This window comes from Pan troglodytes, chromosome 8 (genome assembly GCF_028858775.2).
Source record: "Pan troglodytes isolate AG18354 chromosome 8, NHGRI_mPanTro3-v2.0_pri, whole genome shotgun sequence".
Taxonomy (NCBI): domain Eukaryota; kingdom Metazoa; phylum Chordata; class Mammalia; order Primates; family Hominidae; genus Pan; species Pan troglodytes.
In genome coordinates, this window is record NC_072406.2 from 58,493,433 (window position 1) to 58,513,061 (window position 19,629).

The window sequence follows — 19,629 nt, forward strand, 5'->3', positions numbered from 1 at the left end:
AAAAGGCAACCATTGAGACTTTGATAGTAAAAGTAAAGAAAGAAGCAGGAAAGGGAAAATAAGGATCCTTCAAAAACAACAGTGAATCACAAATCAGAAAACATACTGACACTGCCCTCCAATAAGAGTGTCATTGATTTGAGCCAGGCATGGTGGCTCACAACTATAATCCCAGCACTTTGGGAGGCCAAGGTGGGAAGACTGCTTGAGTTCAGGAGTTCAAGACCAGCCTAGAAAACATGAGAAAAACCCATCTCTATCAATAATACAAAAAAATTAGCTGGGCATGGTGGCAGGAGCCTGTGGTCCCAGCTACTTGGGAGGCTGAGGTGGGAGGATCACTTGAGCTCAGGAGGCAGAGGTTGCGGTGAGTCAAGATCATGCCACTACACCCCAGCCTGGATGATAGAGCAAGACCCCATGTCAAAAAATAAAAATAAATTAATTTTTAAAATAACAAATAAAAAAGTGTGTCACTGATTTAAAAAACCTGCATCTCACTACACCAAAGGAAGAGGATGCTCTTGAAATAAGAAACTTACTTCCCTACACAAAATCCTCACTTCTGTGTATTAATATATAACTGTTAATACTCATCTAAGTAAATAAAATTATAGAAAATACAATTAGAAAATAAATAGAAAAAGGCAGACCAAATCCATGTAAAGCTGCTATAAAAATAAAACAGAAAATGAGAATCAGAATTTTAGCTAATGAAAATCCTCCCTAAAACAATAAAACAAAAGAAAACTCCATCACAATACCCCAACTTAAATTAAGTATCTTTTAGTATTTGCAGATATTTTTTAAAATCTCATCAAATCATAAATGCAAAAACTCAAGGCAGAATAGATAAAAGTAATAGGAGGATACGAAATGAGAGCTGAGCAAACCCAGAAATACTCTGCAGAAAACAAAATCATCTCAGAAATGAAGACTAAATTACAAGGTGCCCACAGGACACTAAAATTCTACTTAATATTTAATAAAGAATACTGAGAAAAGGTATAGGCCGGGTGCGGTGGCTCACACCTGTAATCCCAGCACTTTGGGAGGCCGAGGCAGATCACGAGGTCAGGAGATCGAGACCGTCCTGGCTAAGAGGGTGAAATCCTGTCTCTACTAAAAATATAAAAAAATTAGCCGGGCGTGGTGGCGGGCACCTGTAGTCCCAGGTCAGGAGGCTGAGGCAGGAGAATGGCATGAACCCGGAAGACAAAAATTGCAGCGAGCCAAGATTGCACCACTGCACTCCAGCCTGGGCGACAGAGCAAGACTCCGTCTCAAAAACAAAAATACTGAGGAAAGGTATGAAAACAGCCAAAAGAATAAAAATAAAATAAAGAATCTAAAAGGATAAGAGAGAAGGCGGTTGTATATTAGACAAAGAAGTTCTAACAGGGCAGAGGGGGTATCTCATGCCGCTGAGGTAGGAAGGTCACTTGAGCCCAGGAGTTCGAGGCTGCAGTGAGCTCAGGCTATGGCACTCCAGCCTGGGTGACACTGCAACACCCTGTCTTTAAAAAAAAAAAAAAAAAAGAAAGAAAGAAAAAAAAGACCACGACGATGTTCTAACTTATGTATAAAATAAGCTCCAAAGGCCAGGCGCGGTGGCTCACGTCTGTAATCCCAGCACTTTGGAAGGCTGAGGTAGGCGGATCACCAGGTCAGGAGATCGAGACCATCCTGGCTAACACGGTGAAACCCTGTCTCTACTAAAAATACAAAAAATTAGCCGGGCGTGGTGACGGGCGCCTGTAGTCCAGCTACTCCGGAGGCAGAGGCGGGAGAATGGCGTGAACCTGGGAGGCGGAGCTTGCAGTGCGCCGAGATCATGCCACTGCACTCCAGCCTGGGCAACAGAGCGAGACTCCGTCTCAAAAAAAAAAAAAAAAATTCCAAAAAAGAAAACAAACAAAAAAACAAATAAAGTACTAAAAAAAAAGTATATATATAAATTCTAAGAAATAATCCTGAAATAAAAGACTTGAATCTTTATGTTAAAAAGGCTCAAGTGTATAGTGAAAATTGACCCTGAAGAGTTAATTCCAAGATACATCCTAATAAAACCACTACATTTAAAAGAAAAAAAATCCTCATTTTCTCCAGACAAAAAAATCAAATCATTTACAGAGAAAAGAAAGATTGGTAATTAGATTTCTCAATGGCAATATAAAAAGCAAAACATAGCAGAGCAACATTTTAGACAAACTCAAGGGAAAAGATGTGAACCAAACATTTTATATCCAGGCAAGCCATCATGTAAGGATTAAGGCTAATGTTTCTAGCATTAAAAAAGATGAATATTTAAGGTTATGGATATCCCAATTACACTGATTTGATGTTTACAAATTATATTCATGTATTAAATTATCACATGTACCCTGAAAATATATCTATTACGTATCAATGAAAATAGGAAAATACAAAAATAGAAGAAAAACCTACAATTAATATCATACATAATGGTAAAAACAAATAAAAATGTTAAGTCTAAAGAAAAGGGTTTGAACATCGAAAAATTCAAGAATTACTGTACCTACAAACCTTTCTTGAGGACTTCAGATGAGCTTCTTCTAACCAAAATGTATGGGGAAACCTACAGCAAAAAGACTGATCATAAGAATGGAATACAATTGGCCGGGCATGGTGGCTCATGCCTGTAATCCCAGCACTTTGGGAGGCCAAGGTGGGTGGATCAGAAGGTCAGGAGTTCGAGACCAGCCTGGCCAACATGGTGAAACCCCGTCTCTACTAAAGATACAAAAAAAAATTAGCCGGGCGTGGTGGCACACGCCTGTAATCCTAGCTACTCAGAAGACTGAGGCAGGAGAATTGCTTGAACCCAGGAGGCACAGGTTGCAGTGAGCCAAGATCGTGCCACTGCACTCCAGCCTGGGTGACAGGGCAAGACTCCATCTCAAAATAAATAAGTGAATAAATAAAAAGGATGGAATAAAATTAAAACTAAAATAAGAGTGAGTAGAAAGAAAAATGACTTGTAAAGGCTATGTTTTCTTTAAAAAAGTAGAAAAAAAATTTTAATGAGAGGATGAAGAGAGAAGAGAAAAAAATAAGTTCACTGATTTTCACTTAGTAATTAGGAGTCAAAGGATATTTAAAGCTGGCAAATAAAAGAGGAGAAGGTTAAATAAGGAAAAGGCAGATCAAGAACATGATAAATAGTATTAATGTAAAGTGAATCAATAAAACAAACTGCAAAAGCCTTCTGAAATACCAAAAAATACACACTTACACATTCATATATACAGATACACACAAAAGAAAGCATAGAGAAGGAGACTGTAAGTATAACAAAATAAGATATTTAAGACCAAATATGAAGTCATATCAATAAATATAAACGTGATTAAGTTACCTGTTTTAAAATTTCAAGCTGGCTCACAAAGCAAAAACCAACTCTATACTGTATATAAAGGAAATATGTAAAACAAAGTAACTTAAAAGTTAATAAATAGAGACATGGGAAAAGGTATACCAAGCAAATGAAACCAAGAAGATACCAGTAGGTATGGGCGTGATATCAGGCAAGGAAAATTCAAGGGGAAAGTCAGTGAATGTGATAGAGTGAAACATTTCACTACTTTTGTAACTAGCAACACAGTGAAAATATGTTATTAATATTTATGTACCAAATTACACAACTACCACTTTCTTACAGCAAAAAGTATGAGAAATGAAAAGAGAAATACACAGAAACCTATGAATAATAGACCTTCATCTATTACCGTTCTCATTCTAAGACAGATCAAGTTGACAAAAAAAAAAACTTTAATAAGGTCTATCTTATAAATATCTAGCAAACTTTTACCTTTTTGATAGAGAATAAACTGTCTTCTGAGGTATATATTCATGAAAAGTGCTATTAGATCCCAAAGAATAAAATGCTATAAAGTAGAAATACAAACAACATTCTCTGAGTTCCAAGCAATAAAACTAGAAATTAAAAACAATGAAAAATCAAGCCTGGCATGGTGCTGCACACATAGTCCCAGCTACGTGGGAGGCTGAAATGAGAGGATCCCTTGGTCCCAGGAGTTCAGTAACATAGTGAGACTCCCACCTCTAAAAAAAAGAAAAGAAAAGAAAAAGAAAAACCAAAAAGCCTCTGCCACCAGAACATTTTCAAAATATATTAAAATACTCTTGGACTAATGAGGAAATACCAACTAAAATTGCAAATTTTCTTTAAAAAAAAAAACGAAAAAGAAACTACTTCAAATTAACATTATGTGCCTTCTGATGTGTTGCACTGAGAAGAATAAATCATCTGTGTAGTATTCCTACCAAAAATGTTCAAATTCCATCTAATCATAATGAAACAGCCAAATCTCCAAATTGAAGAATATTTTACAAAACAACTGATCTATATTCTTCAGAAATATTTTACACGCATGTCCAAATAAGGCTTAGAAACAGTTTTGTATAAAAGGAGACTATGAAAACATTACAACAAAATGCAATGCATCATTCTTGATTGGATCCCAGATTAAAAACAATATGAAATGCTATTAAGCACATTATTAAGACCTGGGAAATATGAATATAGATGACATAATGTGTATCAATCATAAATGAGTATGGTAACTGTATCATAATCATGTAAAAGGTGGCCCTTATTCTTAGGAGATACATAATAAATAAAGTATTTAGGGGAAGTGTCATGATATCTAACTCGCACATAGATCAGCTAAAGAAAAATCCAAACAGAAAGCAAATGTGGGAAAATATTAATTGATGAATCTAGTCTTATAACATTTCTAAATAATTAAACATTTCTCAGCCAGGCGCAGTGGCTCATGCCTGTAATCCCAGCACCTTGGGAGGCCAAGGCAGGCAGATCACAGGGTCAAGAGATCAAGACCATTCTGGCCAACATGGTGAAACCCCATCTCTATTAAAAATACAAAAATTAGTTGGGCATGGTGGCGCATGCCTGTAGTCCCAGCTACTGCTACTCGGGAAGCTGAGGGAGGAGAATCGCTTGAACCCAGGAGGTGGAGGTTGCAGTGAGCCGAGACCACACCACTGCACTCCAGCCTGGGCAACAGCGAGACTCCATCACAAAAAAAAAAAAAAAAAAGAATTAAACATTTCTCAAAATTAAAAAGGTAAAATAAGTTTTCAGACAAATGCTGAGAGAATTTATCATCAGGAACCCTAAATGAAAAGAAGTACTAGTACTAGAAGTCCTAGCTGAAGAAATCAGACAAGAGAAAGAAATAAAGGGCATACAAATTTGAAAGAAGGAAGCCAAATTATCCTTGATTGCAGATAATATGATCTTGTATTTGGAAAAACGGAAAGACTGCACCAAAAAACGATTAGAACTGATAAACACATTCAGTAAAGTTGCAGGATACAAAATCAACATACAAAACCCAGTAGCATTTCTATATACCAACAATAATCTAAAAAAATCAAGAAAGTAATCTCATGTACAATAGCTACAAATAAAGTAAAATAAAATACCTAGGAATAAACTTACCTAAAAAAGTGAAAGATCTCTATAATGAAAGCTATAAAACATTGGACGACACAAAAATATGAAAAAATATTCCATGTTCATGAGTTGGAAGAATTAATATTGTTAAAATGTCCATACCGCCCAACGCAATCTACAAATTCAACATAATCTCTATCAAAATACCAATGACATTTTTCACAGAAACAGAAAAAATAATCCTAAAATTTACATGGAACCACAAAAGACACAGAATAGTCAAAGCCATCTAAGCAAAAAAAAAAAAAACAAAAAAAAAACTGGAAGAATCACAATTATCTGACTTTAAATTATACTACAGAGCTACAGTAACCAAAACAGCACAGTACTGACATGAACATAGATGCACAACCAATGGAAAAGAACAGAGAACCCAGAAACAAGTCCACAGACCCACAGTGAACTTATTTTTGATAAAGGTGCCAAGAACATACACTGGGGAAAGGATAGTCTCTTCAATAAATAATGTTGGGAAAACTGGGTCCACATGCAGAAGAATGAAATTAGACCCCTTATCTTTTACCATATACAAAAATCAAATCTAAATGAACTAAAGACTTAACTCTAAGTTCTGAAACTATGAAACTACTAAAAGAAAACATTGAAAGTAGGGTCTCAAAGACATATTTGTATACTTATGTTCATAGCACCATTATTCACAATAGCCAAAAGATGGGGGCAATCCAAGTATACATTGAGGAATGAATTGATTAAAAAAGTGTGGTATATAGCCATACAATGAAATATTATCCAGCCTTAAAAAGGAAGGAAATTCTGACACGTTATGACAATTTTACAAGATAAAAAACTTCTGGAGATTGGTTGCACAACACTGTGTTATACACTTAACATTACTGAACTGTTTGTACACTTAAGATGGTTAAGATAACTTTATGACATATGTATTTTACCACAAAAATAAAATTAAAAAAATTTTAATGGTAGAATCTAGATATTAGATAAATAAGTGTTCACGGTAAAATTCTTTCAACCTTACTGTATATTGGAAAAGAAAAATATAGATCAAAATTTCTCTCATGAACGAAATCGTAATGCAAAAATCCTGAGGAAAATATTAATAATTTAAATCTAAAGAAATGAAAAATACATCACAACCAAGAATGGTTCATTCTAACAATGCAAGACTATTTCATATTTTTAAAAAATCAGTTCATCACAATATCAGAATATTTTTATTCAGTGAAAAAATACTTATTTCTCTTTGGACTTCTTGACCATCAGTTACTTAGAAGTGTGTTATTTTCAAATATCAGAAGGTTTTCCACATATCTATTATTAATTTCTAATTTTATTCCATTGTAATCAGAGAGCATTTTTGTATTATTTGGAATCTTTTATAATTTATTTGAAACTGATCTAGGCGCAGTGACTCATACCTGTAACCCCAGCACTTTGGGAGGCCAAGACAGGCGGATTGCTTGAGGTCAGGAGTTCAAGACCAACCTGACCAACATGGTGAAACCCCGTCTCTACTAAAAATACAAAAAATTAGCCAGGCATGGTGGCATGAGCCTGTCGTCCCAGCTACTCAGGAGGCTGAGGTAAGACAATCGCTTGAACCTGGGAGGTGGAGATTGTAGTGAGCCGAGATTGTGCCACTGAACTTCAGTTTGAGGGACAGAGCAAGATTCTGTCTCAAAAAAAAAAAAAAGAAAATTGAACCTGTTTTATGGCACACAATATGGTTTACCCTGGTAAATGTTCTACATGCACTTAAAAAGAAATGTGTACTCTGCTGTTTTGGGTAGAGCATACTGTAAATGTCAGTTGGGTCAAGTAGGTTGATTAGTGTTGTTCAAGTCTCCTAAATCCTTCACTGATTTTCTATCTGTTCCATTGATTTTTGAGAGTGGGATGTAGAAATCTTTCAACAAAAGTATTTATTTATTTCTTTGTAGTTTTTGCTTCATGTATTTTGAAGTTCTATTATTAAGTGCATAAACATTTAGGACTGTGAAGAAAGGATTTTTTTTCTTAATAGAGCTAAGTCAATTGTTCCCCATCAGAAAAAAAAAAAAAAAAAAAGATCTTTACCCCACTTTACGTTATATCAAAAAAATTTCAGCTGGGCGCGGTGGCTCGCTCCTGTAATCCCAACACTTTGGGAGGCCAAGGTGGGAGGACTACCTGAGGTCAGGAGTTTGAGACCAGCCTGGCCAACATGGCAAAACCCCATCTCTACTAAAAATACAAAAAATAGCCGGGCATGGTGGCACATGCCTGTAGTCCCAGCTACTCAGGAGGCTGAGGCAGGAGAATCACTTGAACCAAGGAGGTGGAGGTTGCAGTGGGCCAATATTGTGCCACTGCAGTCCACCCTGTAGACACAGCAAGACTCCGTCTCAAAAAAAAAAAAAATTTCAGCTGGACTAAACCTAAGTGAGAGAAAAACAATCATAAAGCTTTAAGACCTGTGGTAGGAAAATATTTCATCAAAAGGTTATCAAAAATGATAATCATAAAAGCAAGCTGGATGCAGTGACTCATGCCTGTAATCCCAGCACTTTGGGAGGCCGAGGCGGGTGGATGAAAAGGTCAGAAGTTCAAGACCAGCCTGACCAACAAGGTAGAACCCCGTCTCTACTAAAAATACAAAAATTAGCTGGGCGTGGAGATGCGCACCCGTAATCCCAGCTATTTGGGAGGCTGGGGCAGAAGAATCGCTTGAACCCAGGAGGTGGAGGTTGCAGTGAGCAGAGATCACACCACTGCACTCCAGCCTCGGCAACAGGGCGAGACTCTGTCTCAAAAAAAAAAAAAAAAAAAAAACTGATAAATTAGAATACAATTAAAAACATTCACCCAAAGAATAAGAAAGTAAAAGAACAAGCCACCATAGAGTGTTAGAAGTATCTGCAACCCATATATCTGACAAAGGACTTGTACCCATAGTATATAAAGATGCCTAGAAATCAGTAAGCAAAAGACAGAGAACTCAATTTAAAAATAAGCAAAAGACTTGAACAGGCACTTCACATAAAAAACGTATCTTAATGGTCAATAATCATATGAAAAGTCAATATTATTCCTCATTAGAGAAATATAAAAGAAAACCATTTACACAGTCACCAGAATGGTTAAAATTAAAAGGACTGACAATATCAAGTGTTGACAAGAATGTGGCATAAACTAGAACTCTCACGTTGCTGGGAAGAGTGTAAATTGGTTCAAATGCTTGGCAAAATTGGCCGGGCGTGGTGGCTCATGTCTGTAATCCCAGCACTTTGGGAGGTCGAGGCAGTCAGATCATGAGGTCAGGAGATCGAGACCAACCTGGCTAATACGGTGAAACCCCGTCTCTACTAAAAATACAAAAAAAAAAAAAATTAGCCCGGCGTAGTGGCGGGCGCCTGTGGTCTCAGCTACTCAGGAGGCTGAGGCAGGACAATGGCATGAACCCGGGAGGCAGAGCTTGCAGTGAGCCGAGATAGCGCCTGGGCGACAGAGCAAGACTCTGTCTCAAAAAAGAAAAAAAACAAAAAACAAAAAAACAAAAAATACAAAAAATGCTTGGCAAAATTGTTTGGCATAATACTAAAGTTAAACATGTATCTTCCCTCTGACTCCGAAAGTCCATTGTTAGGTATATGCTCCAAAGAAACAAGTGCTATGTCCACCAAAGAATGTATGAGAATATTCAAAGGAAGTTTATTGATAAAAGCCAAAAGCTAGAGACAACTCAAATGTCCATCAAAAGGAAAAGAGAGAAGCAAATTGAGGTAAATCAATCACATAGTACAATAGTACACAACAATAAAAAAGAATTAACTGATACATACAACCACATGGATAAATCAAACAAATATTTTTAACAAAAGAAACCAGACCATATTCTCTATGATTCCATTTATATAAATTTCAGGAATAGGAAAAACATATTTATGGTAATAGATGTAAGAACAGTCGTTATTTCTGAGAGTAGGAACAGGTACGTATTAACTGAGAAATATTATGAGGAAACATTCTGGAGTGAAAGGTCCTATTTTAATTTGGGTTGTGTCTACATGAGTGTATATAAATGTAAAAATTCGTCAAGTAGTATATTAAAGATTTTTGAATTTTATTATACATGAAAAGGAAGGGAGCCATTAGTAGAGTAAAAAGGAAAGCAATAAAGTGGTCATATGAAACAAAGGACTTTTATCTAGAATATATATAAAACTCCAAAAAAAATCTGTAACAAAAAACATACAACCCAATAGAAAAATGGAAAAATATAGGTGTTTTATTAAAAAGGGTATCCAAATGCCCAATAAACATATGAAAGGTGCTCAACCTTCCAGGTCTCATCAGAGAAATGCAATTAAAACCACAATGTGATGCCACCACAAACAAAGTAGGATTACAAAAATTACAAAGGACCATGCCAAATACTGGTAAGAATATGGGAAAATGGCAACTCTCATTCACTGTTGTAAAGAATGTAAATTGGTTCAATCACTTTGGAAAAAACTGGCACTATCTACTAAATAGTAGATATCTTTATCCATAATAAATAAATATTAACATATTTTAAAAAGTAATTATTGCCAGATTAAGATTAAGCTCTCTTTTTTTATCCTTCTTAGACCCAGAATGATCTTTAAAATGATGAATTATGTTAAGTGCAGTATAATCCCTTCAGGTGTGCTTCTAATCCAAAAAATCCAATTAATCCTTTTTAGAAGTTTAATAAATAACTGAGGCCAGAAACCTGAAATGAATAATACTTTATAATTTTTTCACAATGACCAACAGACCTCATTGCTGAGTGCTCTGCAGGAGTAAGCTAGAGATAAGCCTGGTCAAATGCCAACAGCTTCACCTTTTTGCTGAGATTCATATTCTTCATCTTAGCCTTCAGCAGCTTCATCTTATTCATAGTTATTGAATTTTCAATTATCTGTTGCCCAGAAGAAGAAGGCTCAGTTTCTTCATCCTCATCTGTATCTGAATTATACATAGAACCACCACTGCAAAGAAAACAATAACTACTTGAAATTTTTCTGATACCTGCTCAGTGACTAAAAATGCTCTATATGAAACAGCAATCTATAGAAGTTACTAATGATAAAACACTACATCCATTTTGTCAATGTTAATGTCAGGAAAATATACTTCAAAGAATGTACTTCTTAAAAGAAAAAATGAAATGGGAATAAATATTATGATCTAGGATTACTGAAAATCTAGTATAGCTGAGCTTCTCTGAATTCAGTATATGATAAATGAAGATGTTTTGACACCTGCCATATCATTCCCAAAGAGGCAAAATCCATTTCCATGAGAATGTCTGATTTCATTTTATCAGCCAAGGCTGATAATTGTGCAACCCAGACAACAGGCTGATGAGATTGCCATGAATCAGAATTTTTTTTAATTTGGCACGGGAGAGAAGTACAGATTTTTAGTCATCCTGAGGGGATTCTCACTAAAAAAAAAAAAAAAAAAAAAAGAATTCATACACAGGTGTCATCAGAACATTTTCTATTCTTAAGGAGCAAAAAACATTTTTTTTTTCTTGAGACAGTCTCACTCTTGTCGCCAGGCTGGAGTGCAATGGCGCAATCTCGGCTCACTGCAACCTCTGCCTCCCGGGTTCAAGCGATTCTCCTGCCTCAGCCTCCCGAGTAGCTGGGACTACAGGTGTGTGCCACCACGCCCAGATAATTTTTTGTATTTTTAGTAGAGACAGGGTTGCACTGTGTTAGCCAGGACAGTCTCAATCTCCTGACCTCGTGATCCGCCTACCTCGGCCTCCCAAAGTGCTGGGATGGTAGGTGTGAGCCACCGCGCCCAGCCAATAAATTTTTTTAAGTAGAGATAACTTCAAATTTTTCTAAGTGTGTTTGAAAATATAAAAACCTAGAATAGCATAGATTTTAACAAGAAAAAACACATCCAGTCAAGTCATGATACAAGCTATTAAACAGGTTAAATATTTCAATTACTGATCAACCACAGTGACGTTATTCATATTTCAATGTAATTAATATTTGGAGCCCTTCCTCTTTGATTGTATAATATAATGATGTATCACACGATCCTCATATTTATACTTAAATATTTGTTTTGCTCCTTATTCCCCCACATGTAAGCAAGTTGAAAGCAGATATTAGACTTTATCTTCTGAGTCTGCACCAGGCACAGCACTTGGCACATAGCCAATAAATGTTCAATGAACTGAACACAAAGATTTTGAAATGTAATTTATTTTTTCTATAATGGGAAAATTAGAATGGCAAGGATTTGATAAAACACAAGCTTGGCACATTTGGAAAATGATTAAAACTTTAAATAAAGCAAAATAAGAATACATATTAGTTTCTATGCAGATTTACTTATAGGAAAACTAGGTTATCTACACTATGGAAGTATGAGGAGAATTTCCCGTTTTATATGGTTGTAAGAAATGGAAACAATTTAGGACAGCCTTAATGGGGTATATTCCTTAATGTTTCTGAAGCACATATTGTCACACAAGGCCAAAAAAGAGAGCAGACAGCCCCATTCCTAAATTTTATATGGTGCAACATGAAATGTTCTGAAACTGTGGGTTAATTACACGCACTACACGCATGGGTAGCATCTGAAGGAAGAATGTAGGACTGGTCTCCACAACCAATTCAGTCTGTGGTGCTTGACTTGTGACAGCCACAGTTACCTACTACAGCATGGCTACCACAGTATGGTAACTGACACAAGTACAACACTGAAGTAATAACATTGCCTGCCATTTACTGAATGCCTGCTCTGCCAGGCACTTCCCACACATTATTCCTAATTCTCACAAAACTACATAAGGTAGATATTATAGCTGATTTTATTAATGAAGAAACTGCAGGTGAGAGAGGTTAAGTGATTTGGCTCAAGATCAGAAAGCTATAGACAGCAGACCTAAGATTCAAATCCCCCATGTGTCTGGTTCCTAAGCTGATTCTTCCTACAACTACTCATTGCTTCCCCAGGCACCAAATGACAGGACTTACTGCATCATGCTTGTGTACCCAGATGAGTGCCAGAACTTCTACTGTGTGAAGGCTTTTGTCTCAAGGCCAACTATACAATACCTGAAGAAGGGTGCATGAAGATTTTTGTCATGTCACCCTGTGGAGTTAGAAGGAATAACTCAAGTATACACTATTCTCAGTTACCTTGCAATATTTTAACCTTAAATACTTCTGAGTTACCCTGTGGCATTTTAAGTATCTTTACTGAATACCGAAAGAAGTTTCTGATTCAACATTACTGTCATGAAAAGACCTATTCTCTCATGGAATAGATACATATATACACACACATACATACACACATATATATCTTATATATATATAATATGTATTTTATATATATATAAAAGAACAATCAGCTGGGCGTGATGGCTCACGCCTGTAATCCCAGCACTTTGGGAGGCCGAGGTGGGCGGATCACCAGGACAGGAGATCGAGACCATCCTGGCTAACACGGTGAAACCCCGTCTCTGCTAAAAAATACAAAAAATTAGCTGGGCATGGTGGCGGGCGCCTGTAGTCCCAGCTACTTGGGAGGCTGAGGCAAGAGAATCGCTTGAATCTGGGAGGCAGAGGTTGCAGTGAGCCAAGATCGTGCCACTGCACTCCAGCCTGGGTGACAGAGCAAGACTCCATCTCAAAAAAAAAAAAAATCCCAGTAAGGTGGCATGATCCACTAAAAAGATTTGAGACTAAAAAAAGACTGATGCTGCATTTTGTATCAGAATGAAACAAATTAACACTCAATTCTCCCTCTTTCTTTTTAGAGTAGAAGCCAGCAAACCATGGTCATGGGTCAAATCTGCCCCACCACCTATTTCTATTTCTGTGTGGCCCATGAGCTAAGAATGGTTTATGAACTTTAATTAGTTGAAAAAACTCAAAATAATGGTATTTCATAACAAATGAAAATTAAATAAAATTCAAATTTGTGTCCATAAATAAAGTTTTATTGGAACAAAGCCATATTCACCCAATCATGTATTACAAATGGCTGCTTTTGCCTACAATGGCAGAGTTGAGTAGCTATGACAGACTTTATGTGGCTCTCTCGTTGCTCTACACTGTGATATGGAGAACTACAAATCACAGTAACATAGTCATAATTCAACAGTATTTTGACTGCCATGTATATTGCTATTCTGTGACTTTTCTTATTACTAGTGTATACCCAACCTTGTCAAACAAGAAAAGTAGACTTCAAATGTTGCCATTTTAAGGTACCGTAGAGTGGATTATTTGTTAGCAATTAGATAGCAAAGCATGATGCTTATAATTCAGTGACACTATAGCTATGCTAAAGGAAAACAGCATAAATAGACATTACCAGGTTAGGCATTCATCACAATATTCCCAACTTTCAGGAAAGCAACAGTCAGAAAAGCTAGAAAATTTACAGTAGAATATCTCATCACAGCAGAATTTCTTTACACAAATAAAAAATGAAAATGAAGCTATAAAACCAAAGAAGTTTCTGAATGTTTATATCTGCTAGCCAAGCAAGGAAAGCTACTCATCAATAGTGAATTAATTCACTATTGATCACAGCAGTTGAGGAAGTATGTCCTGAGAAAATCAACTTGTTTAAAGATTACTTTTCCAGCAGGGACAATTTCTCAAAAAGTTGATAGAATTGGAAGCAACGTCAACAGCTGATTAAAAAAGCTGATTGTTTTTTGATGAGCTGACATATATTACCCATATTGCTCTGTGTTCTTGTTTATTGAGGGTGTCAATACCAAGTTTGAAGTGACTGAAGAGTTGGCCCCTATGAATAGTCTGCATGAAGCTACTACAGGTGAGAATATTTTCAAATAAATTGCTAAATACTAATTTAGTACAACTTTAAGTGAACTCTGCTATAACTGATGGGGTGATGTGTGAAACAGAAAAAAAACTTAGTTGGACAAATTTATAGTTAGTGAACGTGTAAGGTCTTTTTTTTTTTTTTTTTTTTTTGTCTTTTTGAGAGGGGGTCTCACTCTGTCACCCAGGCTGGAGTGCAGTGGTGTGATCTCGGCTCACTGCAACCTCCACCTCTTGGGCTCAAGCAATCCTCCCACCACAGTCTCCGAAGTAGCTGGGACTACAGGTGTGCACTACCAGGCCCAGCTAATTTTTTTCCAGATGGAGTTTCACCGTGTTGCCCGGACTTGTCTCAAACTCCCGGACTCAAGAGATTCGCCCACCTTCCAAAAGTGCTGGGATTACAGGTGTGAGCCACCATGCCCTTTAAACATGTAAGGTCTTTAAAGTCTACAGTTATTCATTGTATTATTCATCAGCAGGTATTTCATGGTAAATATCTGAGTCTATCCTGTGTTATTAAACCAGCAGTGTTAATAGTAAACTTCAATTGTTTCATGGACTTATCCATCATCAGTTTGGTGGCTTACTGGTAATAAAGTTTTATTATGTTTTTTTTAGCTCAGGAACTCTGAATGAGAAGAACTGGCCTTAACTACTATTACAAACACTTTTTAAATTTTTAAATTGCCTTTGGAAATTAATTTTTACTGTGGACTTCATAATGTTTCATAATGAATTTAACCTAAAATTACAAAATAAAACAATGTTTATATGTGAAACATATACTGCAATAATGTCATGTTAACAACAACTAGTGTTTGAATTACACGTAACAGCAAGCTGCAATCATTCCCATGCTTTCAAAAGTTGAAATTAAGTGATATCTCTATTCTCACAGAAATTTGCAGCAGATATATTTCCGAGCTCAAATTATAGGTCTAGCAGTGTTTTTATACCTCAGTGCAATTTCCAAATAATGTTCTATTTCAAAATTCATTTAAATGTGCAACTGAGGAGCTTCCAGGGCAAACAGCAAGAGAAGATCTGATAGAATTTTATAAACGCCTTACAAATGATCAATATGTTCAATAAAAGCATGTGCTCATGGACTAATACCAGTATCTAACAGTACCTATCTGTGTGAAAAAAAAAAATTTCTAAGATAAAATACATAAAATCTCATTACAGATCAGCACTAACAAGTGAACTTTTGCAATTGACCTTGCAAATTTGATGGGCAACACTAACTTTCCACCTCAATTAGGTAAAACGTTATTCCCATGAAAAAGAATTCCATTCTTCTCTGGAATTCTGTGGTACAAACGAAGAAAAGTACCCAATTGTTAGTCTTATATTTTGAACTTTGTTAGTGAAAGTTTTGTGGAAATTTGTTTTCTCTCGTTACATAAGTACCTATTTAATATCCTTGATGCTGTCTCTTGGCCTAAAAATCCTAAAATAGTTACTATCTGCACACCTTTACAGAAGAAGTTTGCTACCCCTGTTGTAGACTAGGAAAGCCTCTTCTAGAACAGGAAAGATAAATGTCCTTCATGGTATGATCAGATTGTTTTCTACTCCTCTTTCTCATTCATCCATCCCTTTCCTTGTCCAATTATTGTAGATGAATACAAAGGAAGAAAAAATATATAAATTATCTTGTGATGAACAATAAGACAGTTCTAATTAAATTCCATGATGACATTTGGGCTGAGTCATAAACACAAATAGAAGTTGGCTGAGGAGAAGCTGGAGCAAGAGGAGAAAATGACGTTTCAAGCAAAGGAGAAAAGATGTCTAAAAACACAGCATAATGAAAAGACCTGGAAAACTGATGGTGACAGGTTGTCAAAGGACTCATACGCTAAGCTGAGGAGCTTGGGTTTCCTTTAGGAAAAGGGAGCCAAAAGAGTGTGTACTAGAGAAGAAAACTAAACAGTGAGCCAGCACACGGCAAAACTGGTATGAAGACATTCTATTAATGGCCTAAGGCTGTAACCCTCACTGCTACCTCCTCCATTTCTTGCCCAGGGTTTATGCCAAGTTTGAAGTGCTAACCAGATGCTGACATGTTAAAGTCAACAGGTAACACCCATGTGTCACAGTCTGCTCTCTGAGACCACAAAAAATTGAGTCTAATCTTTCTTTCATGTAACACTCTGTGGGGGGGCAGAATCCTAGGGGAATCTCTCTGACTCTTGACCCTTGGTGTTCACATCACATATGATTTCCTACCCTTGAGTGTGGGCATGATGGACATCTAGCTTCTAGCCAACTGAATATGGCAAAGGACGTTGCAGATGTAATTTAGGCCCCAAATTAGTTGGTTTTGGGTTCATCAAAAGGGAGCTGAGGGCAGCCTCTAGTCAATAGCCAGCAAAAAACTGGGCCCTCCATCATATAACTGAAAGGAAATGAATTATGCCAGCAATAAGAGTGACTTTGTAAGTAGATTCTCCTCCCCAGTCAAGCCTCTTGATAAGAGAATTGCTGACACCTTGACTCCAGATTGTGGGACTTGGAGCACAGCAATGCTGTGCCTGGACTCCTGATCCACAGAAACTGTTCTCCAAACTACAAGCTGTTTTTTTTTTTTAAATGATTTTACCACTACCTTTTTATTTTGCAGGATTTGTAACACCTTCCCTTGCTTTGTCTGCTTGGCAAACTCTACTCCCCTTTTAGGGTCACTTCTTCTCAGAGGATGTGTCTAACTCTCTGCCTTTCATGCATAATAAAGGCCCTGTCATCTATTCTCCCAGAGATCTTGATATCTTTTTATAACATCACCAACATTATATCACTGATACTCTTCATAGCAGACTGCATGCTCCATGAAGGTAGGAATAATCATCTTTACAACATCAGTGCCTTGCTCAGTGAATGGCCATAAAAGTTCAGTGAGTGAATGCTTAATAACTTGAAGTGAAAGGAGATAAAAAAATCATAGTAACTCAGAATGCACAGCAACTAACTGAGAGGTTGCCTTGTCCAATTCTCTAATTTTTGTATTGCTTAGCTAAATATCTGTAGGGTTTTTCCTCCTGATTTTAGAATATTACAATTTATCTCCCTTTTATACAGTAGGAAAACAAGACCAGAGAAGTAAAGAGATTTATCTGCCTTTAAGCAGCAGAGTTAAATTTAGAAAAAAAGCTATCAACTTTAGGTTTAACCCTTTCTATTATGCTAAGGTTGTATAATAACACACTATTATGACAGGATTCTATAATCTATTAGGCATCTTAGAGTTTCACAGAGTAACAGAAACAAATCTTTTTATGAAAACATCCCACTCTAAAAAAACCTCAGTTTTATCATATCAATCATACGAAGGACAATTTCAGACTTATATATTGGGGGCTGGGGCAGGAATGAGATGCATGACATTTGTTAATATATATAGATTATTTTGACAACACAAGGTAAACAAAAGTTGATGGAGTACCTCATACAATGTTCTCCTTTTCTCCGTAGGACATGCAAATGAAAATCTATTTTCTTTGAAGAGTCAGATAACGGTGTTAAAGTGCCATCTCCCCTATCTACTGCAGGAAAGAAATTCAACTGATCTCCTTCTCGGTATACCAAAAATGTAACTTGTTTGTTGCAGGAGGTCTTCTCCCAGACCTCAACTCGACTGGAATCCAAGTACTCTGCCATCTTCCTAAGTGGATCGTCTGTAGGAACTACAAATGGAAAATTGAAATAAGTCTTCAATTTGGATCAAGTTTTATGCATCTTGGTACAGTGACAGGATATAATATACTGAATTTGAACAACAGTCCTGTGCATATAATATAAACATGATATTCTTCAAATAATTTTCTGATCTTTCTACAGTTAATATAGCATTCCCTATGTTGTATTAATAAGAAACAAACAAACAAAATGCATGATTATGTTGCTATATTCAAAGACAGGGCTAAACCAAAACATGAGAGTTTTTTGTCCTATGCCATTATAGTCTATATTTTTTTCCCTATGTCACTAGAGTCTGTATATTTGCTGATTCTATGATATTACTATCAATAATTTTTTTACTATGTACTTTCTGCTCCCTATATTTTCAAATATTGGTTCCAACAATAATTAAAACCAAAATAAATTCCACTTACGTTAGATTAAAAGTACACAGACACGGCCGGGTGCGGTGGCTCATGCCTGTAATCCCAGCACTTTGGGAGGCCGAGGCGGGCAGATCATGAAGTCAAGAGATCAAGACCATCCTGGCCAACATGGTGAAACCCCGTCTCTACTAAAAAAAATACAAAAATTAGCTGGGCATGGTGGTGCGCACCTGCAGTCCCTCAAAAAAAAAAAAAAAGTACACACACACACACAATTAGGAGACATATCTAAGAAATTAGAAGTAAGCAGACCTATCTTTTTCTTTCTGGTTTTATATAAAGGCTGATTCTTAAGAGCTGTTCCTTGACATGAAGTTAGGTAATTAAAAGTACATAATAACTTAGAACGTGAGGGGGGGTCACTTCATGTACTAAAACTGCAACAGTTCCAGGAAAAAATAAAAGTTCTCTCCCAAAGACATTCTCATCATACTGCAGAAACATCTGTTTTCTCCTAAAAGAGGTAAAGATTTCCCAAGCTGCATAACTTTCACTTATTTATTAACAGAATTGTGGTGCTCTACAACCCTTTAAAAAGAAGTTGCAGCAATAGGAAAATATTAAACTTGGAAAGCAGTAAGGTAAAAACATCAAAGATGTTTCCATAGCCTAAATTCAATAACACTATTACTAACATAAAAATCTTATAATATGGTTTAGCTTGCTTTATGAAAATAGTTATTTGGATGTTTTGATTTACTTTCACAGGCCCAAAATGTATAAATATTAAAAGACACTTTTCAAACAAGTTCTTGCCTTTTGTAAGTTAATGCTCCACTTTCCATATTACATCAAGAGATAAAAATTTGGATCAGAGGGCAGACCTTTGGGGGGGAAAAAAAACAACAAAACACAACAAAAAAGAAATAAAAATTATGCCCATTTTTTAGATATTGCTATAGCCATTACCACAGTCACATGAAAGCCTTTCCTAAACCAGCACAGAGTGCCTTACTCAGGCAGGTGTATGTGTGGATCTTCTCATAACAGAAAAATCTTTCAGATTTTATCAGCTATAAAACAATATATATGAAGTTTGATATGCATTGGGCACAATTTAGTTTTAGAAAAGAAACTGATTTTAATCTTTCTATGCTGCTTTGATAACAGTTATTTCAAAAACAATTTTTTATTTGTATTCTTTTTTTGAGACAGA

General features: G+C 36.2%; 1 protein-coding gene across 22 annotated transcripts in view; it reads right to left on the minus strand.

The window, feature by feature from the left end:
* Window positions 1-19,629, minus strand: part of ZFAND4 (zinc finger AN1-type containing 4) — a 62,035-nt gene that overhangs the window by 13,207 nt on the left and 29,199 nt on the right. For 13 of the 22 annotated variants that reach the window (XR_010146564.1, XM_009458337.4, XM_054659433.2 and 10 more), the window contains 2 exon segments: window positions 17,792-18,032; window positions 10,350-10,497 (listed from right to left, as the gene is read on the minus strand). Coding sequence is in view for 21 of the 22 variants with exons in the window: in XM_009458337.4 (XP_009456612.3) it covers window positions 10,350-10,497; window positions 17,792-18,032 (389 nt within the window). In the remaining variant the exon portion in view is untranslated. 22 annotated transcript variants of the gene reach the window in all.